This window comes from Miniopterus schreibersii, assembly GCF_964146895.1.
Source record: "Miniopterus schreibersii genome assembly, chromosome: 8".
NCBI lineage: Eukaryota > Metazoa > Chordata > Mammalia > Chiroptera > Miniopteridae > Miniopterus > Miniopterus schreibersii.
In genome coordinates this window covers 33,574,629-33,601,562 of record NC_138109.1, presented here as the reverse complement: position 1 = coordinate 33,601,562, position 26,934 = coordinate 33,574,629, and the positions used below count along the sequence as shown (strand labels likewise).

The 26,934-nt window shown below is 47.6% G+C and overlaps 1 protein-coding gene across 1 annotated transcript; it reads left to right on the top strand.

Annotated features, from left to right (window-relative positions):
* Positions 1-399: 399 nt before the first annotated feature.
* On the top strand, positions 400-25,808 carry DHCR24 (24-dehydrocholesterol reductase). Its single transcript, XM_081144012.1, has 9 exons — positions 400-729; positions 3,990-4,145; positions 10,177-10,282; positions 10,982-11,100; positions 12,952-13,215; positions 17,844-17,987; positions 22,436-22,633; positions 23,030-23,208; positions 24,100-25,808. Exons 1-9 carry the CDS (start codon positions 499-501, stop codon positions 24,251-24,253), a joined length of 1,551 nt encoding a protein of 516 aa, XP_081000138.1. The 5' UTR covers positions 400-498; the 3' UTR covers positions 24,254-25,808.
* Positions 25,809-26,934: the final 1,126 nt, after the last annotated feature.

The window sequence follows — 26,934 nt, the reverse complement described above, 5'->3', positions numbered from 1 at the left end:
GTAACCCAGCGCGTAACCGTTCACCCGCCCCCCGCGGAGGAGCCCCCTGAGGAGGTGGGCGAATGAAGCAACCACGCCCCTCCGCTAAGGAGCGGCCCCCGCAGCCCCCCCGGCGGGAGGCCTAGTACCTTGACCCGCGCCCCTGCAACACCCACGCGGAGCGCGGGCGACCCCGCCGGGGCCTGGGTCCCGGGCCAACCCCTCCCCGCGCGTCGGCGCAAAGAGGGTGGAGCGGCCTGACTCCCGCAGCCAATAAGAGCAGCGGGTTCCTGGTCCGATCTCCCGCGCGGCTCGCCATTGGTCGCAACCCGGGTCTCGGCCCACCGAACCTTTGCGACCCAAGCCAATCGGGAGGCAGCGAGGCGATTCCCCCCCGGCTCCCTAAGAGCCCGCGACGAGTGCTGGCGGGCGCAGGCGGGGGCAGGCGGCGCGGAGCGGCTGGCGGTGACAGGCGACCCGAGCTGCATCCCCTCCCCCGCGCGCGCCGCCGGCCTCGCCATGGAGCCCGCCGTGTCGCTGGCCGTGTGCGCCCTGCTCTTCCTGCTCTGGATCCGCGTGAAGGGGCTGGAGTTCGTGCTCATTCACCAGCGCTGGGTGTTCGTGTGCCTCTTCCTGCTGCCGCTCTCGCTCATCTTCGACATCTACTACCACGTGCGCGCCTGGGTGGTGTTCAAGCTCAGCAGCGCGCCGCGCCTCCACGGGCAGCGCGTGCGGGACATCCAGAAGCAGGTGAGCGCCCCCGGGCTGGCCTCTGCGCCCGGGGCTCGCGGGACGGGGCGGTTTGCCCGCACAGCCCCGCGCGTGGTGCGCAGGCGGAGCCCAGGCTGCTCCGAGGAGGTGACGTTCCAGGGGGGTTTGAACTCAAAAATGTGAGGGCGGGGGCTTCCCGGGGAGGGAGCGGGGTGAGCAAAGGCTCGGAGAGAATAAAACATTGCTCCAGTGCTAATGGAGTTCCCACTATGTGCAGAGCTCGTGCGGATACCAGGAGGAATAGAAAGAATCATAAGATGGGGGGTCGGTGGGCAGTGAGCGGGGTGGCTGTCGCCAGGCCTGAGCGATTTCAGGGGAGGGAGGGCTTCCGGGAGGTGGAGCTGGATGGAGACGGGGAAGTAGGGGAAATGATTGCGGGGAGATGTTTTGGTGGAGGGGCGGGTGTGAGGGAAGGCAGAGTGGGGGAGAAGGTTGGAAAGTCAGTTTGGAGCTAGGTTGTGGAGAGGCCTTGAGCTTAGAGTTTACTCTGTAGCAGCAAGGCACTTTCGAAAGCTTAGAATAAAGGACTAAAGTGACAACGTAGCACTTAGCCAGGGTGAGGAGCCTTGCGGCCTCTGGACCAGGTGCTTACTCCTGGACAAGACAGTTGTCCACTTCCCAGTACCCCTGTACATCCCCCCGTGTGTCAGCACCTGCAGAGCCTTGCCCTGCTGCTGCTCAGAGCGGAGCTCCTTCTTGTGTCGGGGCGGACATGGGCATCGAGCCTGGGCAGGTTCTTGGCTCCCTCTGCCCCTCCTTATGTTCCTCTCTTACTGGTGTCAGGTTGCAAAGAGCTTCTGTTTCCTGCTACCCCCCTCACCACAGGTGTAGCAGCCTCCATGTTCTGTGTGCACCATGCTGGGTGCTGCAAGCGAGAGTGTGAAGATGGATGCTGAGAGCACTCCCATAAAGGAGAAGACCTGGGGGTGGGGGTGGGGGGTGGAATGCAGCTTTGCTTGGGCTGCCCTGGGTTTTGCTGGTCACAGTCTTGGCTACAGATCCCTGCCTACCCTCTCTCCCCAGCAGCACCCTCTTTCATAGCTCTTTCCATGCATTCAGATTCTCCATTTACCTGTTTGTCTCCCCCATCCAAGTGTGTGCTCCTGGAGGGCAGGGACTGTTAGTCAACTCACCTTTGGCCCGTGGGACCTGACCTAGAACAGCCCACTGAACTCTTGTTTATTTAAACTAAACCAAGGGCTCACTGTATGCAAAAAGACAAGGGTCTCGACTGGCCTGGTCTACCACCCTGGACCTGTAATGTGCCACACCCTGTGCCACTGATGTCCATTCGTTCTAATTCTCCCAGCAACCCTGGTAGGTCTTATACTTGTTCTACAGATGGGAAAAATTGAGGTTTGAAAAACTGTTAGTCAGTGCTCAAGATGATATAGCTAGTAAGTGGGGCTGGAACCCAGGTCAGCTGATTTCAGAATCTGAACTCTGACATTTCTTCTTTCCCATCCCATTCCATTCCGCCCTGTAGGTCTGTCTGACTCTGTTGCCTCACACCTGGCATGTTGTAATAGCTACCAGACTAGTTGCCCCTCTTCTGAGCCCTCCCCACTTGTCTTTGGCCTGTACTTAGTCACAAGGTCCGTTCTCCACCCAAAAGCGTTGCCTCCCTCCCAAAAATCTTGGTTAGCTCCAATCCAGCCAATGTTTCAGGCTTTATTGCTTCCACATTCACCTCATGGTGCCCACCCTCCAGCTTGAATGTAGTAGCCCCAATCCATTCCCCACACCTCTGAGCATGTATCATGTCCTGGGACGAAAGAGTTGGGCAGGGGCAAGGCCTGCTTGGTCATGGAATCCCTCCAGCTGTGCCTTCACCCCTGTTCACAGGATCCCTTCCTCAATAACTCCCCTCTGCTCAGACACCTTTACTTCCTGCAGCACCCTGGCCTCTGATCATAGGAAAGTTCTTCCCCATTTGAGCTGTTTGCCCCATCAGCTTCCATGCAGCCTCCTCTTGGACTCTTGGTTGCAAGTGATAGAAACTCATCTTAGACTGCTGAGCAAAAAAAGGGACTTTATTGACCCAGGTCCTGAAAAGTCCAGGAGTAAAACTGGCTCACGCATGACTGGACCTAGGATCCCCCTTCTCCACCCTTCCATCCATCTGCCACCTCTTCGCTCTGCTTTCCTGTGGGTTGACTTCATTCCCAGGGAGGCTGTCTCCCTGTGGAGGCCCCAGCAGTTTCTGGCTTATATCCAACCAGCTTAGCAGCCCAGGATAGCGAGAGTGCCTGTCCTGGAACTAGTCTTATTGGCATGACTTGGATCAAAAGCCCCATCCCTAAACTGGTCACTATGGCCAGGCGGATGGCCTCCATCTGAGTCATATGCCTACCTCCTGGGCAGGGGGAGAATCAGCATCACCTGGACTAAAGGAAGATGGGAGTGTTAGAAGCAGATAAAGAAGAAAGGGATGGTCACAGGTTACAGCAACAGGTAGCCACTCCCTGCTCTTGTCTATCTCAGCACGAAGGGAGCACTTCCTCCCATGTTCCTGATGACTTGTCATCTCCTGGGCCATTTTTTCTCTGTTTTGTGCTCTGGTTTCTTACAATAGAGGTTTTGCAAAAGCTCTTCCTTCCATTGGCTTGGTGGTCCTTCTCTGCCCCTTCTTTCCCCTCCAAGTGATACATTAGTTAACACATGTAAATGCTTAGAACAGGGCTTGGCACATAACAAGCCTCTGGACATGTTAGCTCTTACTCTATTGACAGTTAATACAAACCCATCTGTCCTTCCAGAAGTCTGATAGTCCTGGTTGTGAATCTGGGCTCTGCCCTTCACTGGTTGTGTGACCTTGGGTAAGTTATTTTACCTCAGTTTTCTCATCTGCAAAAGGAGATCATCCCAACGTCTTGGGGTGGTTGTGAGAATTAAATGAGAGTGCCTGGCACAGTGGAAGCACCCAATAAATGGTTATTATTTGTATGGTTGCTACTATCACAAAACCTTTCCTGACCTTCCCAGTTAATGTCCTCAAAGCACTTTGATCCTACTCTGTGGTGTGGTAGCACCTCAGCTTTTCTGTCAGCCTCACTAGCCAGGGAGATTCCAGAGAGTAAGGCCAGTGGGCCTTCCAGTGCCTAGAAGAAGGCAAGGGCTCAGTAAATGTTTGCTGACAAGTGAAGGTATCCTTCCCGGCTCCCTCTCCTGAAAGCAAGGTTGGGAGCTGCTCTGGGAATCCAGGTGGGGCTAGCTCAGCTTCTGTTCCATGGTTGCAGGTACGAGAATGGAAGGAGCAAGGCAGCAAGACCTTCATGTGCACAGGGCGCCCTGGCTGGCTCACAGTCTCGCTCCGGGTTGGGAAGTACAAGAAGACACACAAAAACATTATGATTAACCTGATGGACATTCTGGAGGTGGACACCAAGAAACAGGTGAGAGTGGCATGGTTCCCTGGCTCTGGGAGTGGGTGGAGTGCTGCCCCTGGTACAAGTGACTTGCAGGGAGATGATTTCAGCCAAGGGCATCCCAGAGTGGACAGGACTGAAAACCAGAAGGTTCTGCTCACCATTGCCATCCTCGAAAGCCTCACAGCTTTGAAAGAGATTAGTCATAGCCCCATCTCAAAGGTGGGCAAACTGAGAGTTCAGGGGGATTCTTTGATTATCTTCAGTTCTACAGGAAGACTGATGGAGAAATCATGGGCAAAATGAGAGTCCAAAGGGAACTAGCCCTCCTGGTAAGGAAGTATGCTGGCAAACAATGGGCTATGGAAATGGCTGGGAGTGTGGGCCTTGTTCCAAGTTTCCTGGGGAAGCTTGTTAGTAGTTGTAGACATGTACGTATTCGTTGGTCTATCTAGTAATTCTGGTTCTAAAACCTGGCTTAAGGAAACAGGAAATAAGCTTAAATCAAAGATAACACAAAGAAGGATTATATCACAGCTTCCTTCCTTCCTTTGTATCAGAGCTTTATATCTAATAGAAGACAATACAACATCCAATAGTAGATGTGTTATATCCACATGATGGCATTTTGTTGTGAGGCCTTGGCCAAATTACTAATCTCCTGTGCTCCTCCCCCCCAAATAGCTTTATTGAATATACCTGATGTATAATAAACTGCACATAAAGTACAATTTGATAATAAATTTTGACTTATGTATACACCTATGAAACCATTCCCACAATAGCTTTATTGAATATACCTGATGTATAATAAACTGCACATAAAGTACAATTTGATAATAAATTTTGACTTATGTATACACCTATGAAACCATTCCCACAATCAAGACAATGAACATACTCATCTCCCTAAAAGTTTCTTCCTGCCCCTTGGTGGTCCCTTCCACAGGCCCCTTTCTGCCTCTTCCTCCACATCCCTAGGCAAAAAATGACCTGCCTTTTGTAACTATAAATTTGTTTGTAGTTAGAGTTTTATATAAGTGAAATCATGCATTATGCATCTTGTCTGGCTTCTTTCACTCAGCATGATTATTTTGAGATTCACCCATGTTGAAGCAGGTATCAGATGTACATTCTGGTTTATTGCTGAGTAGTAATCCATTGTATGGATATACCACAGTTTGTTTATCCTTTATTGATGGATATTTGAGTTATTTCTGGCTTTGGACGATCACAAATAAAGTGGCTAGGAACCTTTATTATAGATACACTTTGTATGGACGTACGCTTTCCTGTTTCTTGCTTAAATACCCAAGATAGGAATGGCTGGATCATATGACAAGCATATGGTGAACTCTTTTTTTAAAGACTTTTTTATTATTTTTTTTAGAGAGAGAAGAGAAAGAGAGAGAGAAACGTTGATGTGTTGTTCTACTTATTTACGCATTCATTGGTTGCTTCTTGTATGTGCCCTGACCAGGGACTGAACCTGAAACCTTGGCGTATGCGGACACTGCTCTAGCCAACAGCCACCCAGCCAGGGCAGTCTATGGTGAACCTTTAAAGAAACTACCAAATTGGCTTCCAATGCGGTTGTAGTGTTTCACATGAATGTTTAGTGCTATACATTTCCCCCTTGACCCAACCCACAAATTTTTGTTATCTTTTCATTTCCATTCAATTCAGAATACTTTCCGGCTTACTTTTTGACACCTGCTTTGACCCGTGCGTAATTTAGAAGTATATTATTCTGTTTCCAAATATTTTGGAGTTTTTTCAGAGCTCTGTTACTAATTTCTAATTTAATTCATTTGTTGTCAGAAAATATACTTTGTATGATCAGAATGTTTTTCAATGTATTGAAATTTACTTTGTAGAACAGAATATGGTCTCTCTTGGTAAATGTTCCATACACATTTTTTGTTGTTATTTCTTTTCTTTTGAGTTACTTATTTACTTATTAACTTATTTTACATTCAGTATTATCTTGTGTTAGTTTCAGGTGTATAGTGTAGTGGTTAGATAATCATATACTTCATGCACATTTTTTTTAAATGTATATTCTGCTGTTTTGGGGTGGTGTGTATTGTAAAGTTCAGTTAGGTCAAGGTGGTTGATGGTGTTGTTCAAGTCTATATTCTTACAAATTTTCTCTCTACTTATTCTGTCCATTAGTGAAATAGGGCTACTGAAATCCCTGCCTGTGATTGTGGATTTGTTTATATCTCTTGCAGTTCCATCAGTTTTTGCTTTATGTATTTTGAAGCTCTTGTTAGGTATATAAATGATTGGGACTTTTATGTCCTTTTGATTAATTAATTGAGCCTTTATAATTATGAAATGACCTGTTTTATTCCTAGTTATATTCTTTGCTCTGAAATCTACTTCATCTGGTATTAATAAACCATTCCTGCTGTTTTGTTTGCTTGCTTGTTTGACTTGTGGTAGGTAATATGGTGTGTCTTTTCCATCCTTTTACTTTTAACCTATTTGTTTTTGTTTTTTATATATTCAAAATGTATTTCTTGTAGGCAGCATTTAGTTAGGTCTTGCTTTTTTTATCCATTCTGACAATTTGCCTTTTAATTGAGATGGTAAGACCGTTTCCATCTAATGTTGTTATTGATAAGGTTGGCTTAACTCTGTCATCTTGTTATTTGTTTTCTATTTTTCCTATTTGTCCTTTGTTCCCTTTTTCTTTTTTTTTCTATCTTCTTTTGGATTACTGAATAATTTGTTTTGAAGACAGAATAGTGTTTATTGAATATTCTTTGTTGTTGTTTTCAACTAATTAAAAAAATTTTTTTTTTGTATTAGTTTCAGGTAAATTACCAAATAATTTTTATGATCCTATTTTCGCTCTTTTGTTGATTTATGAGATATAACTCTTTGTTTTGTTATTTTAGCAGTAGTTTTAGGATTTATAGTATACACTTTACTTAGCACAGTGTACCTTCAAGTGATACCTATTTTAAGTATAGTATAAGAATCTTATAGTAATATGTATACTTCCATTTCTCTCCTCCCAACTTTTTGCTATTTGTGTCATACTTTTGTGTATGTTATAAAGCCCACAATATTATTTTTAATAGTTATCTTTCAAAGAAATTTAAATAATAAGAAAAAAAATCTTACATACTTACCCATATAGTTGCCATTTCTTCACTCCTTTGTATAGATTTATGTTTCCGTCTGGTTTCATTTTCTTTCCACTTGAAGGACTTCCTTTGACATTCTTACATGGTGATTTTGCTGGTGATGAATCTTTCAGCCGTTTTACATCCAAAAACATTTATTTTGCTTTCATTTCTTTTCCAGGTTTTATTGTGGTAAAGTACACATAACATAAAATTTACAATCTTAACCATTTTTCAGTATACAGTTCAGTGGTATTAAATATATTCATAAGGTTATGTAGCCATCACCACCATCCATCTCCATAACTCTTTATATCTTGCAAAACTGAAACTCTATTAAACTCTATTAAACAATAACTCCCTATTTTCCCCTCCCCCTAGCCCCTGGCAACCACCATTCTACTTTCTGTCTCTATGATTTTGACTACTCTGAGTACCTCGTGTAAGAGAAATCATCCAGCACTTGCCTTTTGGTGACTGGCTTATTTCACTTAGCATAATGTCTTCAAGGTTCATCCATGTTACAACATATTTCAGAATTCAGTCCTTTTTAAGGCTGACTAATATTCTATTGTAAGTATTTGCCACATTTTACTTACCCATTCATCCATCGCTGGACACTTGGTTGCTTCCACGTTTTAGCCATTCTGAATAATGGTGTTATGAGCATTACACATGAGGATGTACAAATGTCTTTTCAAGACCCTGCTTTTAATTCTTTTGGGTATATATCCAGAAGTGGAGTTGCTGGCTCATGTGGTAGTTCCGTGTTTAATTTTTCAGGGACAGCTGTACTGTTTTCCACAGTACCTGTACCATTTTACATTCCCACCAACAGTGTGCAAGGATTTCAGTTTCTTCATATCCTCACCAACACTTGTTATTTCCTGGTGTTTTTTGGGGGATGGAGGGGGTTGATAGTAGCCATCCTAATGGATATGCAGTTGCCTTCATTTCTGAAAGATATTTTCACTGGGTATGGAATTCTAGGTTGACTTTAAAGATGGTCACTCTCGTCTTGCGAGCATTGTTTCCAACAAGAAATCTCTTATCCTTATCTTTGTTCCTCTGTATATCACTTGATGTTTTTCCCTCAGGCTGTTTTTAAGATTTATTTATTTTTGTTATTACTAGCTTTGAGCAGTTTAATTATGATGTTCCCTGCTACAGTTTTCTTCATAATTCTTGTGCTTGGGACTCATGATTTCCATTAAATTTAGAAGTTTTGGGATCTTTATTTCTTCAAATATTTTTCTTTCCGCTGTCTTCCCCTCCTTGAGGACTGCCATCACACATATATTAGGCCACTTGAAGTTGTTCCACAGCTCAGCTCACTCCGATACACTGTTGATTTTACTTTTTTCCTTGACTGTTTCATTTTGGTTAGTTTCTACTGCTGTGTGTTAGGTCCACTACTCTTTTTCTGCAATGTCTAATTTGCTGTCAGTCCCAGCCAGTGTGTTTTTCATTTCAGACATTGTGGTTTTTGTATCTAGAAGTTTGGTATATGTCTTTTTAATGTCTCTGCTTAACTTTTGAACATAAGGAATATAGCAATAATTATTTTAATGCCCTTCTTTGCTAATTTTAATATCTGTGTCAGATCTGGGTCTGTTTTATCAAAAACAGATTGAGTTTTCTCCTCATTGTGGGTTGAATCTGTCTGCCCCTTGGAATGCCCTGTAAACTTTGATTGGATTTTAGACATTGTGAATTTTACCTTCTTGGGTGCCAGGTACTTTTGCATTCCTGTAAATCTTCTTGAGCTTTGTTCTGGGATATAGCTAAGTTATTGGGAGACAGTTTGATATTGCTGGGCCCTGATTTTTCAGGTGGGGCCAGAACAGCATTAAAATCAAGGGATAGCTATTCCCCTCTGTGAGGCAAGACCATTCTGAATACTCTCCCCAGTGCCCTGTGATGCATGAGGTTTCCAGTTGGTTCATGGGAACAGATGCTATTCCCTGCACTGTTACCTGTGGCTCTTTCCCTGGCCTCAGCCTCAGGTAATTTCCTCATGCGTATACTCTGATCTGTACTCAGTTGAATACTCAGTGGGCACCCTTTTCAGCTCTTCAGTTTTCTCTCTGTACAGTTTCTTCTCCAGTACTCTGTCCTGCAAATTCTGTTCACCTCATTCTCTGGGCTTTCAACTCAGAGTCCACTGGGACCCTTGTATTCCCCTTCCCTGCGCTGCCTAACTCCCAGCAGTTAGCTGGGGCATTCGCAGAGCTCCCCTTGTTTGGTTTCCTGTCTCTCAGCGATCATTAATTTCATTGCCTGATGTCCGCTATGCTGAAAACGCTAGTTCTATAAATTTTGTCCATTTGTTGTTCTCAGGCAGCAGGGTAAACCTGGTCCCTTTTGTTTCATCTTGGCTGAGAGCAGAAGTCCACATGATGGCATATTAATGTGTCCATTAAAAATCGTGTTTTCCAAGAGTGTTTAATAACGACGGACAATATAGTATTGTGTTAAACTTTAAAAGCAAGACAAGAAAGTGTGTGTTTGCATGTGTATGTGTATGCATTGTATTAAAACATACAAAATAGCACATGTGGGAAAAGACTGAAAGGAAATATACTCCAGTATTAACGTTGATATGAATGACTTTTATTTTTTCATATATGATCCTTCCTCCAAATATAGACTTATTTCTTCTATAATCTAGAAGAAAAATAAACTAAGTATTCAATATAAAGATATGTGAAAGGACAAGATTAAACAGTAGCAAACCCAGAGCCAGAAACCCCATTCACTGGAAGAAAAGAGACTGTACTGTTCTGGAAAGAGACTGTAGAGCTGAGTAGGAATCTCTGCACTGACTGTTTGGGAAGGTTTGAAGGACACCTCTGCGTGTAGAAGCCCCCCTTAGGCCTGGCAGCCTCCTTGTGACTTGGTTTCTTTTCTTGTGTCAATAGATTGTCCGTGTGGAGCCCTTGGTGACCATGGGTCAGGTGACAGCCCTGCTGACCTCCATTGGCTGGACCCTGCCTGTGTTGCCGGAGCTCGATGACCTCACAGTGGGTGAGCACTCAGCCCTCTTAGGATCTGAGCTGAGGCAGCTTGGCCCACCTTCCCTCCAGTGCAGGAGTTGCCCCTATTCCATCTATGACAGTAGTCCCCCAGTTCCAAAGACAGTGCAGTGCGCTCCCTGCCAGCCATTTCATTGCTGAGCAGCTCAAGTGAGCAGACAACACTTTTCAACCTCAGCCTTGAATCCCCTTGCCTGGGACACACCCATGGCTCCAGCTCTGCCCTGCAGAGCATGCGGAATACGTCTAGTCTCTCCTGCTGGAGGACTCACGGTCCCCAAAGCCTCCTCTTCTCTGGGAAATGCACCTTCAGTACCTTTAACTGTTTCCATGGGACACAGCTTCCTGCCACCCAAACAACCCCCCTTTTCATTAAGGTCCCTCTGAAAATGAATGCACACAGGTTTGTAGGTTGGGTCTGTCCAGAGGTGAGGGTGTGCATGCCCCTGACGGGGTCTCTTAGCTGTCCCCTTCCTCTGGGCAAGTCCTCAGGCTCCCATCTGAGCCCTTCCTTCCCTTGCCTGCTCTCTCGATCCACAGAGATGGGAAATCTCCCCTAGGTGGACAGCCCGTTTCTGTCCGCCCTGCCATATCACCCTTGTGCTATGAGCTCCCCAGCTCCAGTGAAGTGCCCTTTACCTGATTCCCCACACCCCTCAGCTCCTCCTGACTAACACATATGTCTCTTCAGGGGGCTTGATCATGGGCACTGGCATCGAGTCTTCGTCCCACAAGTATGGCCTATTCCAGCACATCTGCACCGCCTACGAGCTGATCCTGGCCGACGGCAGCTTTGTGCGATGCACTCCAGTGAGTTTTGAGAGTCGGGATGCCTACCTGCCTGCCCTGGGCATCCAGGACCCTAGCACTGGGGAGGTGGCACTTTAGGGGTGCTTCATGTCAAATACAGTTGTTCAGCCTGGGTCTGTAGTCATAACAACCACCAAGATTTATGTCGCACCTTTATGTGCTCAGACACTGTTTAAATGCTTTACGTATATTAAGGCTTTTAATCCTTCAACAACTTTAGGAAGTGCTATAATTAGCCACATTTTACAGCTAGGAAACTAAAGCATAGAGAGATTAATAAACTTACCCAGGGTCACACAGCTACTAAATCCCACACAGCTGGGATTCAAATCGAGATTATCAGGCTCCCAGATCAATGTCCTTAACCATTCATTGCACTATACCACCTCCGTAGGGGAAGTCGGGCCTCAGTATCAAAGCTCCATGTCAGATGGTGTGAGGGGTAACTAAGAGCGGTAAGAGAGGCTGTTTTGGAGAAATAAAAACACAATTTCCTGCCCAAAGTGGGACACAGACATTGAAGGCATTTATCCCAAGGGGTAGGACAGGACTGAAACCTTAGAGACAATCTGATCTCCCCGAGCATATCTAAGGGACCCCCGGGTGGGAGGGACAGTGCGAGCCATTAGAAGCGGATGTTTCAGGGAGCCTCCGGAGTTGTGGGCCTCACAGAAGAGTACAAGGCAGGATCCCTGGCTGGGGAGCTCAGGTCTTGGAAGAGAGCGACCCCTTTCACATCAGTTTAGCCCATTTCCCTAAACAGGCTGGGCCCTGCCTTCTAACCTATTGATTACCAGCAAAGAGAGGAGACGGACATTCGTGGGCTACTTACCTTCTCTGAGCCCCAGGTTCCTGTCTGACAGATGCGTTGTCAGGAGGAAAAAGTAGCTTGTAGCAGGCAGATGCCTGGGTATTACTGCTGTGATCTGACTGTGGGATTAACAGGTGGCCCAGAGGGGAATCCATGGCCCTCTTCGCCTGTTCCAGAGGCTTCAGCCAGCCTGCTGCAGAGCTTCCCTGCCCCAGCTCCTGCCCCACCAGCTGCACTGAGGTCAGCAAGGACCACACAGCTGTCCTCTGGGTAGAGCCCAGACAAAGCTGGACTTTTTCAAAAGGCACTTTATTAGGATCAAAGAATCAAGAGTTAGAATGGCCAGATGAAAAGCCACTTATCTGTCTCTGAGACAGTTACCAAACAAGAGAATGATGATGTTAGAAGCAGATTTGGGGATGCAGGTGAGGCTTTGCAGGGAGAACACTGGGTCGGGGGTAGGTGATCTTGCCTGAGCCCTGGCATCGGGCACTCACAACAGGGGACCTTGGGTGAGCTGTGTCACCTGTTAGCACCTGGTTTTCCTTATCTGTTTAGTGCTCTCCCTAAGCTGTAGGGGGTGGGGGGAGTCCATAACTAATGGCCTGGGAAAGGCATTGTAAATGGAGGCAATGACCAAGGAGGGAGGCATTTTAATGTCCCCTGGTGACCATAACCCTCAGTAAGAATTCAGCTCTTTGTTTAGCCTGGCCTGGGCTGGCTCTTGGTCCCCTGTTTTGGGTCTTTGGGCAGTGCTGGCCTCTTTCTGGGTATCCTGTGGGCTGGGGGCTGTGCCTGGGTAGAGGAGGGAGGAGGCCCTCTTGGTGAGCACCCCTGGCACAGGGCCATGTAAGGTCAATGTCATGCAGAGGCAAAGCTGAGGCCCAGAAAGCACAGTTTGTGAAGTACCTTGTGAGGGTTACACAAGATGGTGTCCAGGTGTTTAGTTCCACTCTGGGTTCTTTGTGCCCCTGTTGACGATGTGCTGAGATATGGGGCCCAGGTTCAAGTTCTCAGCATGTGTTGACTCTGCCTCACAGTCAGAAAACTCAGACCTGTTCTACGCTGTGCCCTGGTCATGTGGGACCCTGGGCTTCCTGGTGGCCGCGGAGATTCGCATCGTTCCCGCCAAGAAGTACGTCAAGCTGCGGTTTGAACCCGTGCGGGGCCTAGAGGCGATCTGTGACAAGTTCAAGCATGAGTCCCAGAAGCAGGAGAACCACTTTGTGGAAGGGCTGCTCTACTCCCTGGATGAGGCTGTCATCATGACAGGGGTCATGACAGACGATCTGGAGCCCAGCAAGGTAGGCCAGGGCATCAGCTGCTGGGGACCAAGGCCTGGGAGGAGGATGGCCTGGGTGGGCTGGCACCTGGGACCGAGCCTGTTGCCCCACCCTGACCCTTTTCAAGGCTGCAACCTGGGTCAGCGCACCTGGGTTTCAGGCTACAGGATCTGTAGTGAGAGCTGTCTTAGGCAGTGACAAAAGCTTCTGTTGCCTCTGCCTCTGCCACCTGCCAGGTCTCTTGATAGGTGTAACCTTCTATCCTCACATCAACCCCATTTTAGAGATGAGGAAACTGAGTTCCGAGAGGTCATATAAACTGCCACAAGATGACAAAGCCACAATTTAAGTAATTGATTTGATGCCTCAGAATCCAGATGGGCACTTCTTTAATTTACTAATTATAATTTTAATAGCAATTTTTTATGAGAGTTTCTATGAATTTTATTATGAGAGACTTGGAAAGTATAAACAAGTAATAGGAAAGAAAAGTCTACCTAAGAACATGACTCAAAGCCAGCTGTTGCTAACATGTTTGGTATATTTATTTCCTCTCTTTTTTGGTGCATATATTTTTTTAAAGTTTTTAAACTACAAAAATAGTATACTAATGTTAAAATATATAAAGAAAAAGTTAAAATGTATCCCTTCACCCTCAGGCACACAACCACTTATAACAGTTTGGTGTGTGTTTTTTAAGGCCTATCTGTGTGTGTGTGTGTGGGTGTGTGAACACGCCCTCATTTCATTCCATAGGATTCCATTGTTGCATGTATATAATTGACCTAACTCACTGCTTACTGATGAGTATTTATGTTGCTTAAAATGCTTTGCTCTTAAAAATAAGATTGCACGGAACATTCTCTTTCATCTATCCTTGGTCTCTTGTACAAGCATTTCTGTAGGATCGAGTCCAAAAATTTGAGTTCCTGACCCCAGGGTTCAAGCACTTTAAATATTGATAGCCACGACCAAACAGAAAAGTAGTACTTCTGCCCCCTTCCAGCAGCGGTCTGTGAGAATGCCTTTCCCCTCCATTCTTGCCAACACTGGGTAGTATCGCACTTTCATTTTTGCCAATCTGATAGGGTTAAAAATAGTATCTCATTTTATTTTGCAGTCCTCAGGTCACTTGTGAGGTTGAACATCCCTTTGCACAGTTTTTCAATTTGTTTGTCTTTAGCTGTGATCACCTGTCTAAATTTGTTTTTCTTGTCTAGTGTGATAAGTATTTCCCCATGTTTTTACATCACCTTCAAAATGGACATATTTAATGTCTACGGAATGTTGCCTTGAGTGAATGCCCTGCCTGATAGTTGCAAATTTAAGTTGTTTCCAGTTTTTCACTAAATCATTGTAGCAGTGAAGATCTTCTGTTTGTAATTTAAATATTATCTTAAAATAGAATTAGTAGATCGAAGGACAGACACTCTTAAGGTGCTTGATTGATACCTATATATACTTAAAACATTTTTTAATTGGAGGGGATTAAAAAATCATTTGATACAATTCTCTCTCTAAATAAGGAAACAATGCCCAGCGGGGAAAGAAGACCCCTCTAAGGACACACAGCTAACACAGGACAGATATCAGTTTGGGTGTCTGACTCCTACTTCAGTGTTCCTTCCCCTCCATATCAGCTTCTAGAATTTAGCATCATCTGCAAATATTGATTGCGCACCATTCGTTGTGGGACATGGTGGTGAGTACTGGAGGTTGGAGATGCTGGACCAGGAGTGGGAACACCGGATGCTGAGCCCACGTGCCCTGCTCCCTAGGCCCTGGCTCTGCCTGACCTGGGCCGAGCCCCATCAGCATGTGTCACCTCGCCACCTGGCAAGGACATCCAGTTCAGAGGTTTTCCAGCTTCCCTGAAGCATTCCCTTAAGCTGCCAGTGGTGATAAGCTGAGGGAGGGGCCAAGGGGAATCACTGCCCCCACTGTGCAGTTTTTCTGTCATCTGTTTGATGTGTTTGATGCCACCTAAGCTTACAGTTGGGCAGAAGTGTTTGTACAGCTTTTAAAATGTTTGAACACCCTGACCCCTTACTTCCCAAGGAGAAGACTGAGACCTTACCCAGAGGCTCATCTAGTGTCCTTGGCAGAGGGTCTGGGGCCCCAGTCTTTGGCAAAGTGTCCTGTGAACAAGACCCTGATGCCCAGTGGGAACAGGGCTGGGGGAGGAGAGCGATAGATGCCATTAGATATATGGACATTTCCTTTGAGGAACATTTCTCCCAAACATTCCTGTTTGGAAGGCTGCTCAGGAATTTGTCCCTGTGTGCCAGGCACTGCGATAGGCCCTCTGCAGACACTATGCTGGGAGGAGGCAGCCCACCTCCCTTTTACAGCGAGGCCCAGGCATAGGAAGTGACTTGCTATCTAAGTGACAGGGTTGGAACTGGAATTCACTCAGCCACCTGCCTGCCCCAGCTGTGTACCTTGGGAGAGGTGGACAATCTGGCTTCTCTGGCACAAAGGGTTCCTGATGAGTCAGTCAGTGAGCACCAGGAGCTGTCTCCAGGTACCCCCGAGTCTCGATTTCATCATGCAGCTGGAGCCACTGTTAGGAGTGTGGCCAGGCCCCACCTGGGGTTAGATCAGGTTGCTATGCACCTGTTGGGTCTCCTTTACATCAGCAGGCAGAGGCCAGCTCACAATGTCTTCCCATACTGTCCTCTTAGATTCTGAGTTGGGCAAACAGGCTCTGTAACCCCAGTTTCCTGGTACATTGTGGCCCCAAGTTTCCTCCCTGCAGGGTGGCTCCCAGCAGAGTGGCCAGCACAAGAGGGTGACACCCAAATAAGCAACCACCCAAAGGGTTGGCTGGCTCCAAGGTGAAGGGGATTGGCGAGGGGATGCAGGAGTGGAAGGCCAGTGGGGACTGAGAACTGAACCCTGTGCCCCTACTGTGGGCAGGCAACTTGCATGGCACTTTCCATATTACCTTTTAGAGTTCTAACAACTCCAGGAGGTAGTAGTGTCTCCAGTTTGCCTGCCCAGAAAATGAGGCTCAGAGAGGCTAAGTGACCTACCCAGAATCAGCCTAGTGTGTTATGTTTTAAGTGAAAAAAAAAAGCAAATTGGGCAAGAGTATGTGCAGGATGGTCCCATTTTTATAAATCTGTGTGCATGTACACAAAAAATAAAACCTAATGAATACACATTAGTTTTAGTAGGCTACAGGGATGAGAGTGAGGCTACAGAGGTGCCTCTCTTTCCAGGTTACATATTTCTGCAGTGTTTAAAGTTTTCATAGGGTGTATGTTGCTTTTAGAATCAGGAAAAAAATGAATAGCTTTTTTGTTTTGTTTTGACAATGCCCACATTCCAGAGTCCACCGCTCAAGGTCCTCAGCCTCTGACCCTGACCTTGTTGTGCATCATGGGTGTGTCCTTGCCCTGCTTCTTGCCGGCTTTGTGGCCTCGGAGAGTCTGTTCACCCTTGATGACCCTCAGTCTCACCTGTGAAGCAGGGACAGCCCCCCATGCGTGGTGGTGGAGGAGACAAGGGCCCGCGACGCTGCCTCGATCGTGGTACTCCCCATGCGTTGGGACTGCTCTCCGCCAGCTCCTCCGGGGCTGGCTCACTTCTTGCATCTGCTCCTGCCTGTCCCTCCCTGATGGTCCCCTGGCAGCATTCTTCCTCTCCTAAGTGGCCTCCACTCTCTACTTCCTAACCCTTTGCCACCCCGACCAGCGGGGTGTGATTTCACCCGCCCCATAAACTCAGTGCCTCTCCTGTCCCCCAGAGAAGTTGGTCTGCATGGGGCCTGAGCATCTGCAGTATGTGTGTGTTTCATTTCCAGTAGGCACCAAAAAACCTTCCATAGAGCATATATTTTTAATACCATTTTACATGTGAAGAAAAAGGATGAGAGAGTGGCCTGCCCAAGGTGACACAGCTAGTGGGTGACTGGAGCCTGTGCTCTTTTGGGGTGCTAACCTCTCCAAAAGCATCTGCCCAGAATTCATCTCATTGATGAAGATTGGGGTCCAGAGAAGTTAAGTCATCCTAGGGCACACAGAGGTGAAGTCTTGAACCATTTAGGACTGAAGAAAACATCAAGTAAACAGAAAATGTAGGCATTGGGGCCACAAGGACCAGTGCTAGAGAAGCATGTGGGTTTCTTCTGTGAGGGGGCTACCTGGGGGCACTGTGCTCAGGGTTGTGGGGCTTGGTCTCGAGTGGTTAATTAGCGCTGTCTGCCACGGGGGACCCAATGAGGAGGAGATGACCCACACTCCATATTTGTGCCAATACCGGGCTAGTGGGAGGGAGGGAGGGAGGGATTTGCTGCATGGAGCGCTGTATTGTGATAGGTGTCGGTAAACATTTGCACTTTGATTTCCGCATTGAGAAGGAGCAGCAGCCTAGGCCGGGGTCACAAAGCTCTCTAGACTGTCAGCAACTAGCTGTTGGGCCCTGGGCACACCATTTAACTTCTTTGAGCTTCTGCTGGCTGCTCTGTTAGAGAACTCCTGCTGTGCTTAACTTTGCCAGGCTTTCAAGAGTCTCAAAGGCGATAATAGACACGAAAGAGCTTTGACAAGGCCAGGAGTGCTGAACAGAAGCCAGGTATCGCTGTTCCGCCCTGATGACATTTGGTGCTTGTCTGTGGGCTGACACAATGCCCTCTGTCATTTCAGCTGAATAGCATTGGCAATTACTACAAGCCCTGGTTCTTCAAGCACGTGGAGAACTACCTGAAGACAAACCGAGAGGGCCTGGAATACATCCCCTTGAGACAGTACTACCACCGGCACACGCGCAGCATCTTCTGGGAGCTCCAGGTGAGGCTCAGATTTCTCAGTCCTGGCTCCTCCCGGCCTGCTGGGCAGGGAACCAGGATAGTTAACATCGTAGCTACACTCTCTCCCTGAGGGGCAGAGTGTGCCTTTGTCCTGGGGAATTGGAGCACCCTCTTACACAGCAACACAGTCACTTCTTTCTCAGGGATCTGACCATCTTCACTTGAAGCAACAGGCTCTTGCCGAGCACCTGAGAAGGGGGAGCTGGGCAGGTACTTTGGGGAACCACAGCCTAGCCAAGCAGACAGACTTTACCCCATAACGGGGCATAAGAACAGGAAGAGGAAGTGGTTAGTCTAGTCCTGTCTAGGGTTGCAGGTAGTGGTTAAACTTGGCCTTGACAGATGAGCAAGAATTTGCTGTTGCCCATGGAGGGATGGGGAGCAGTGACATTTTAAATAAGGGCCTCAGGAAAGTCCTCTCAGGAGATGACTTATGAGCAGGGACCTGAACGTAGGAAGGACAAGCCGTGTACAGCTCTGGGAGAGAGCACTCGGCAGACAACATGTCAGAGCACGGTTCTTCAGATGGGCTGCATGGAGTTTTTTTTTCTTTTAACTGTAGTGAAATCATATAACAAAGAATTAACCATTTTAAAGTATATAGTTTAGTGGCATTTAGTACATTCATGATGTTATGCAACCATCACCACTATCTTGTTACAAAACATTTTATCACCCCAGAAAAAAATACCGTACCTATTAATCAGTCGCTTTCCTTCTCCCTTTCCCTAGCCTCTCCCAACCATCAGCCTGTTCTGTCCTTGTGGATTTACCCATTTTAGATTATTTCATATAAATATAATCATACAATATGTAGCGTTCTATGACTGGCTTCTTTTACTGAGCATGTTTTCAAGGTTCATCCATGTTGTAGCATGTATCAGTACTCATTCCTTCCCATTGTATGGATAGACCATGTTTGTTCATCCATTCATCTGTGGTTGGACATTTGGATTGTTTCTCTCTGTTGGCTTTGTGGATAATGCTGCTATGAACATTCATATACAAGTATTTGAGTACAGTGTGTTTTCAGTGCTTTGGGATATATGCCTATGGGTGGAATTGCTAAGTCATATGGTAACTTTGTGTCTAACTCACTGAGGACCTGCCAAACTTTTTTCCACAGTGGCTGAGCCATTTCACACTCCCAACAGCAGTGTTCAGTTTCTCTACATTCTCACTGACACTTGTTATTTTCTGGGTTTTGATTATAGCCATCCTAGTGGGTGTGAAGTGGAATCTCATTGTGATCTTTAAAAAAATAAATGTTTTTATTGATTTTAGAGAGAGAGGAAAGGAGAGGGAGAGAGAGATAGAAACATAGATGCATCAACATCTATTGGCTGTCTCCTGTACACCCCCTACTGGGGTTCAAGCCTGCAACCCCAGCATGTGCCCTGACTGGGAAGTGAACCAGGGACCTCTCAGTACATGCTTCAATGCTCAACCACTGAGCTGAGCCACACCAGCCAGGCTCATTATAATTCTGATTTGCATTTTCTTAATGACTAATGATATTTCACATTCTTGGCCATTTGCATATTTTTTGGAGAAGTGTCTATTCAGTTCCTTTGCCTAATTTTAATTGGTTTGTCTTTGTTGTTGAGTTGTAAGAGTTTATATATTCTGAATACTAGACCCTTACTGTATCAGATATTTTCTCCCGTTCTATAGGTTGACTTTTCACTTTCTTAATAATATCTTTTGATGCACAAAAATAAGTTTTAGTCTTAATTAGGTCTGGTTTATCTATTTTTTGTTACTTGTGCTTTAAGTGTCATGTCTAAGAATCCATTGCTAAATCCAAGGTCATGAAGATTTATCCCTATGTTTTCTTCTAAGAGTTTGTGGTTTTAGCTCTTATTTTTAGGTTGTTGATTTAAGTAAAGTCTTTTATGTGGCGGAAGGTATATCGCTATCCTGTTGTCACAGCGGGTTGCATGTTTTTAAAAAAACAGCAAGAAAGCCCCTGACCTAGAACCATGGTGGAAAGTGAGGTCACACAGCAGCCAGAGCCTAGATCATGTGTGTCCTCATAGGTCAAGGAAGGACTTTATGTTTTACTCTAAGTATGGTAGGAAACTGGTGGAGAGCTTTGCTCAGAAAAGTGATATGACCCGATTGTTGTTTTAAAAGGATAACTTTGACAGCTAGATGGAGAGTAGATGGGCAGGGCGGGGGTGGCAAGAGTAAAAGAAGGATTTCTGTTGTCCGGGGTGATAGCAGTGGAGGAGGGTAAAGATGTCAGATTGGAGGAGTCTGTGAAGGTGGGACCGACCAGCCTTCCAGGCAGCTTGACCGTGGGTGTGATTCCCAGCCACTGGGAGGCGGAGGTACCACTGATTGCCATGGGCAACATGGGGGACGGTCTGGGAGGGGACATCGGAGGTTTGATCTGGGGCATGTCAGTTTGAGATCTAGGTAGGACAGCGGGTGGGCAGCTGGCTCCACGTCAGGACTCCAGGGCAGAGGTAAGGTGTCACATATCCATGTGGGCGTGATCAGCATTCCAGGCGATCCTTGCATTCCTGTCACACCTGAGCCACACCTGGCTGTTCCAGTCCCTGCCCCTCACCCAGCTCTGCCAGTCAGGGGTCAGGGCTAGCTATCTACATAATCTTCAGCGCCCAGTGTAAAAAGCAGGGAAAAAGGGCCATCAAAGGTATTAAATTATAAAGTGTTTTCCTTTCTTCCATGGTCTGTCTCTCTTATCATAAATATTTGCTATTTAATGTTATTTTAAGTAAAGAAAAATTAAACATTTAGATGTTATTTCCCTTCTTGATAACATTCATGTTCTACCAACACTTCACTCTGGCAACTGGTGAGTAAGGAAGGGCCAAAAGAAAAGGGCCTCTGGGCAGCCCTGTCTTTCCCTTCCCTTTGCTGTCCTCATTTTCAGCAATGTAAGTGGTTGGCTAATACAGGGAAGAAAGGAAGGGTAGATAGGTCCTAGGTTGTTCATGTTTCTTAGAATGTCATTGTCACAGGGCCTCCTGTGGGGTTTGGAGTCCTAGGTCAGGCTGGGCCCATTAGACCTGCACCTATAGTGGGGCCCTGCAGCCCAGCAGAGCAGAGGAGGCCAGTAGCGGGCTGGACGCAGGAAAAAGCCAAGAGCAGCTGGACAGCATGAGGCCAAGATGGGAAGAGGCTGTGATAAGGATTCCTGAAGTGACTGACCTTAGTGTGCTGGCGGGACAGGACCAGGAGTGAAGCCAGGGACATGAGGCCCAAGGTCACTTCAAAGTAGAAAGATGGATAATGGAGTAGACAGAGGCAGGAAAAGAGAAGGGCAGGACACGGTCTTTAAACTTGAACTTTGTGAGGTTGAGACTTTGGAAAAGGAGTGGTGCTAGCTGATAACTTTTGGCTAACAATGGACTATTTTTAGGGGGAAAAATGTAAATGGCTTTTAAACATAAAGAAGGTGATGTAGTCTCACTCAGAATTAAAGGCAGGGGAAACAAGACTTGCAGGAGACTCTCATTTGCTGCCTGTCTGAATGAGAGATGTGAAGTTTGATAACACGCGTGCTGGCCGGGGTGTGAGGAAACGGCTGGCTCCTGTGTTGTTGGGGAGAGTATAAAATGGTACGGGCTCTTAAAATAGTACCCATTAAAATTGCATACACTGTCTGAAGCAGAATTTTCCACTTCTAGGAATTTATCTTACAGATAAAAATACATGTAAATGGATGGGCAAGGACACATGCACCAAGAACAGTCATCAGAATAGTAAGGAAATGATCTAAATGCCCATCAGTACAGAAATGATTAAATAAATTAGGCCATATCCATGCAGTAGAGCAGAGGTCAGCAAAGAATCACTGTAAAGCGCCAGGTAGTAATTTCAGTGTTTTTGGACCATGAGGTCTCTCTAGGAGCAGCTCTGTCCTTACAGCCTGAAAGCAGCCATAGACGGTGTGTAATTAAATAGGCATGGATGTGTTCCAATAAAACTTTATGAAACCAGAGGGTAGAATGAGAAGAGGGATACTCTTTGTGTATCCTTCTTCTCATTCAACAGCATTTATTTCTCAAACACTCATGGACATCCGCTCTGTGCCAGCCACTCTGACTTCAACAACTAGACCAGCAGCCATAGCTACCTTATTTTGCTCCAGGCACTGGGCTGAGTGTCTTGTATCTGATGTGTGACTATTCTCAGAATTCCCATTTTACAGATAAGGAAACTGAGTTCAGAGAGGTTAAGTAACTAGCCCAAGGTCATCACAGCTGGTAAATACAAGAGCTAAGAATCACACCCTAATCCAGCTGGGTAAATACTGGGTACCACTATGTCACTCCAAATAGGAGGGGCAGACCCTGTCATACATGTCGAGCACTGAATGAGGACCCGGCCCCTGGCACCCGGAGACTCTTAGCCCTTGTTGGTTCCTTCTCTCCATCTTCAAGCTCTGTCTTTCAGGATATCATCCCCTTCGGCAACAACCCCATCTTCCGCTACCTCTTTGGTTGGATGGTGCCTCCCAAGATCTCCCTCCTGAAGCTGACCCAGGGCGAGACCCTGCGCAAGCTGTATGAGCAGCACCACGTGGTGCAGGACATGTTGGTGCCCATGAAGTGCATGATGCAGGCCCTGCACACCTTCCAGAATGACATCCACGTGAGCTGGGGCAGGGCAGGGCGGGCCAGGAGCCATCCCGGGGAACCCATGTTCCTCTCAACTAATCATGTGACTGACCTTGGGCATGCCTGCCCCCTGGGCCTCAGTTTCCCCAACTGCAAAATGGACCTGCTCAGCCATGGCCCTGATGGGAGAGAAGTCATAGGGCCCAGTGATGGGCACTTCTGTGAACTACTCAGATTGTGCCCCCTAGTGGCGTGGAGTTGGGTGCTCCCAGCCACGGCTTGGGGTTTGGGGTGAAACTGAGCAGCCAGAGGAGGGGCCTCTGGAGAGTGCTGCAAAGCCTCCCTTTGGGTAGGGGTGCAGGTAGGCCAGCTATGAGCCTGTCCCCTGTTGGAGAGAAAGCACCAACACCCTCCTCCCTGGTCCACTCAGGTCTACCCCATCTGGCTGTGCCCCTTCATCCTTCCCAGCCATCCTGGCCTGGTGCACCCCAAGGGAGACGAGACTGAGCTCTATGTGGACATTGGAGCTTACGGGGAGCCACGCGTGAAACACTTTGAAGCCAGGTCCTGCATGAGGCAGTTAGAGAAGTTCGTCCGAAGTGTGCATGGGTGAGTGGCTCAGAGCGTGGCCCAGTCCCTTCAGCCGCCAGCCCCAGGGGACTGTTGCAGGGGGGTGCAGGGAAGGGCCAAGGGGGCTAGCATCCCCCTCACCGGTCAGCACACCTGCATCTCTCCCCCAACCCTGCTCCTCACCCCAGGGAAGATGATGGGATGGTTTTCCATTTATTCAGGAGCTGCCACTTCAGATTAGAAGAACAAAGCTAAGGAGGGAGGGATTCGTGGCTGTGAAAGCTATACAGAGTCCTGGGACAGAGCAGTCCCAGAAAACGGCCTGGAACAAGCTACTGACCTAACAACACGCACAAATCTCAGAATAACTGTGCCAATTGAAAGAAGCCAGGAAAAAAGGAGTACTGATGTTTCCATTTATATAAAATTCAGGAATCCGTGACAGAAAGCAGATCTCCTGGGATGGTAGAGGGCAATGACCGCTCGTGAGGAGGTCATTACTTTCACTATCTTGACTGAGACATTTCTAGTTTGTATACATATGTCAAACTTAGCAAGTTGTACACTCACAATATGTACAGTTTATTGAACATCAGTAAAAAAATGAAAAGAGAGCAGTCAGCAGCCTGTCAGGGAGGCTATGTTCGCCCACCGAGCATGGGGGAGAAGCCAGCAGTCCAAGACCTACTCCTCACTGCCAAGCCACTTAATACTCTGAGCCTCGATTTCCCATCTGCAAAATGGGGATAAGAATTCCTGTACCACCCTCCACTCCTAGGCCATTAGGGGATAAACAAGAGATATCCTCCAGAAGCGCCTCCTGCCTGCAAAGCATGCTGCACGTGAGAGTAGTCGGGGTTCTCTCATCCCCTTCCCCTCCCTGTCCCACTGACATCGCCCCCCTGTCCTCACCCTGTCTCTGCTCTGCAGGTTCCAGATGCTGTATGCTGATTGCTACATGGACCGTGAGGAGTTCTGGGAGATGTTTGACGGCTCCCTGTACCACAAGCTGCGGGAGCAGCTCAACTGCCAGGACGCCTTCCCTGAGGTGTATGACAAGGTCTGCAAGGCCGCCAGGCACTGAGCCGGAGCCCGCCTGCAAAGAGACAGACCTGCGATGGTCCCTGCCCCAAGGCCAGGAGGCGTCTTCCCCTTACTCAAGCTTGGCTACTCTCCCAGATCCACACTTTCAGTAACAAACCCCTCCAGAAATCCCACACAGACAGCCCTGACGGGCTGCTCCCAGCTTCCAAGGGCTCCTCGTGGAGTGAGAAGGACATGGGATTTGGAGTCAGGTGAACCTGAGTCTAGTTCCCGGTTCAGCCACTCATTCACTCACTCACCCCAGCCGACTTTGGGTGAGTTGCGTAGCCCTTCTGAGCTTGGCTCTTCATCTCTAGACAAGGGGTAACAGTATCTGCCTACAGGCTGTGGTAGTTATTGATTCCCATTCAGCATCACATCTGACAAGTGCTCTGGATTTGGTGGTTGAGTCCCAGAGGCTCCACATTAGGTCACCTGGGCATAGGCTTGGCTGGAATGATGAAAGGATGCCCTGGAGTTGCACTGCTATTGCTCAGTCAGCCAGAATTGCTCCTCACAGGGAGAAGGGAGGTTCCTCTCCATCCCTGGGGTCTCAGGAGGTAACAGATGGGCGGGCAGGCCCAAGACAAGCTGTGCCAAAGCCAGGTCCAATCCCAAAGTTTCCTCTGCCGTCCTTGGTGATGTCCTGCCCCCCTCTCTCCACACTCAGGCTTGCATGCCGCCCCAGCCGTCACCTAGTCTACTCCTAGAGGACCGTGTCACTGGGAAAGACATTTCAGGGTTGAAACCTATCCCAGCCTAGGCCTGGGATACCCGCCCAGGTGGAATGAGTGGTTTCTGCTCTCAATTGAATCCAGAGGATCTGGACTCCCTCTTTGCTTTCCAACCCTTTATGCCTCTCATCCCCAGAACCTACTTAGATGTGGTGGGGTGAGCTCATGCTGCTCTGGGGCATTGGGGTGGGGTGGACCACACCTGCAGGAAAACAGAGCCCACCATTGCTAGGTTCCGTGAGGATTCTCACCGTGGGGCTGGAAGAATGGTACATCAGCTTGATTCCTCCAACCATTCATCCATTCCCTTTTTTTTTCTTTCTCCTCTCCCCCATCCCCAGCTGTAGTTCATTTCAGTGCCTTACAAATTCTAAGCTCAGAGAAGTTAGCTCAGTTTCCATTGCAGAGGATAGGGACTCTCCCTGGGTCCTTCCCCACTTAGTAAAGCTTGGTTGTTTATGCAACTCCATCTTAGGAACTGCCCAGCCTCAGCTAAAGACCCAGAATCTGAGAAGGAATTGTGTCCCGTAAGGGAAGCTGGAGTTAAGTGAGCTGTGCCAGGCAGTGACATTCTGAGAGACAGAGCACATTGGACCAGGAGTCAGGAGACCTGGGTTTCAGCCCCTGACGTACTGTCAGTGAGCTGTGCAACTGTGGGCAAGTCATTTGTTCCTCTGAACTATAGTTTTCCCGTATCCATCACATCGGTACAGACAAGACCTCCCTGGGGCCCATTCTGCTGTAGAAGTGCATGGCTGCCTTAGACCCTGTGGCTGCCTCATCTGTGTGGAAAGTCAGAGGAAAAATAAATGATCATGTGGATACTTGGGGGTGGTCTGTCATTTAAGGTCCTTCCTTCAGCCCAAGGCCAGCTCTCATCTCATTTTCAGAAAGGCTTGCAGGAAGTGTCAGTCCTGTCACTACAGTTTGCCGAAATCCTCATTGAGTCATGCTTTGACTGTCAGATGCTTGCCCACTCGACCCAGGGCTTGGCATGCTGCAAAGTATCTTAGCATAATCCTGTGAGTGCTGGGCACATTCATGGCACTCAGAAGGCAAATGAGCCCCTTTACCCTTTTGGCCTCTGGAGGGGACATAGGAAAATATAAGAAACCTCATTCTCTAGCTTGTATGCAAAGCACGTGAATTCTGGCATTAGTTCGCATAGTGGGCCCATGTGCTTCCCACTCCAGGTTAAACTGATGATCCTACTTGCTGTAGAGGAATGGTTAACCCGGGCAGATTAACCCAACAGTTTCACCAGTGTGGCCTCCATCCCTGACCCACTGGGAGTGTGGCCAGAGATGCCAGCAGCCTCTGTTGTCCTTAGTCCTACAAACCAAAATCCCGTCCTTCACAGACCCCACCTGGAACCTGGGGCTTGGAAGGAAAGGTCTTGGGATTGCACCAGCCTCGGGTTAATGTTTTACTCCAATAATGCCTTGCCTGGAAAGGGCAGTCTTCCAAGCATGCTGAGCTATCAGCTTTCTCCTGTAGCCAGCCCCATCACTGTCTGTGTGCTGGTTTTAGACGGAGTTGAACTTCATTCACACTGGGGGGGGCGGCGATGTGTGGAAATAAAAGAACAGGCCTCTCCCTCTAGAGCCACGAGTTTCGCGGCTGCATGAAAGTTTTCTGTAAAATCAGTTACAGCCAGTTTCTTTGGCTGGAAGGATGTATATTATTAAATTGGGTGTTACTAAAAGAGAAGGGAGGGGTGGGGGTGGGGATGGGGATGCTGTGTGATTTTTTTTTTTCCCCCCTTTTGTCATGGGGCCCAAGGAGAAAGGCATGAATCTCCCCTGGCAGGCTCTTGGAACCACAGGCGCTATGCCTACTGTCCAGAAACGTCATGCCCCTGTGTAGCCACCGCTTCTGTAAAAATAAAAGTGTGACCTGGAAAGTAGGCTTTGTTGTTTCTTGCTCTGGGGACCACAGTATAGTCTGA

What these genes read in the sequence shown, in the direction of transcription:
- DHCR24 (XM_081144012.1), top strand. Translation starts at nt 499, where the DNA reads ATGGAGCCCGCCGTGTCGCTGGCCGTGTGCGCCCTGCTCTTCCTGCTC. An exon ending in GCTTTGTGCGATGCACTCCA is followed by an intron (nt 11,101 to 12,951) that starts GTGAGTTTTGAG and finishes TCTGCCTCACAG; the next exon opens with TCAGAAAACTCAGACCTGTT. An exon ending in ACGATCTGGAGCCCAGCAAG is followed by an intron (nt 13,216 to 17,843) that starts GTAGGCCAGGGC and finishes CTGTCATTTCAG; the next exon opens with CTGAATAGCATTGGCAATTA.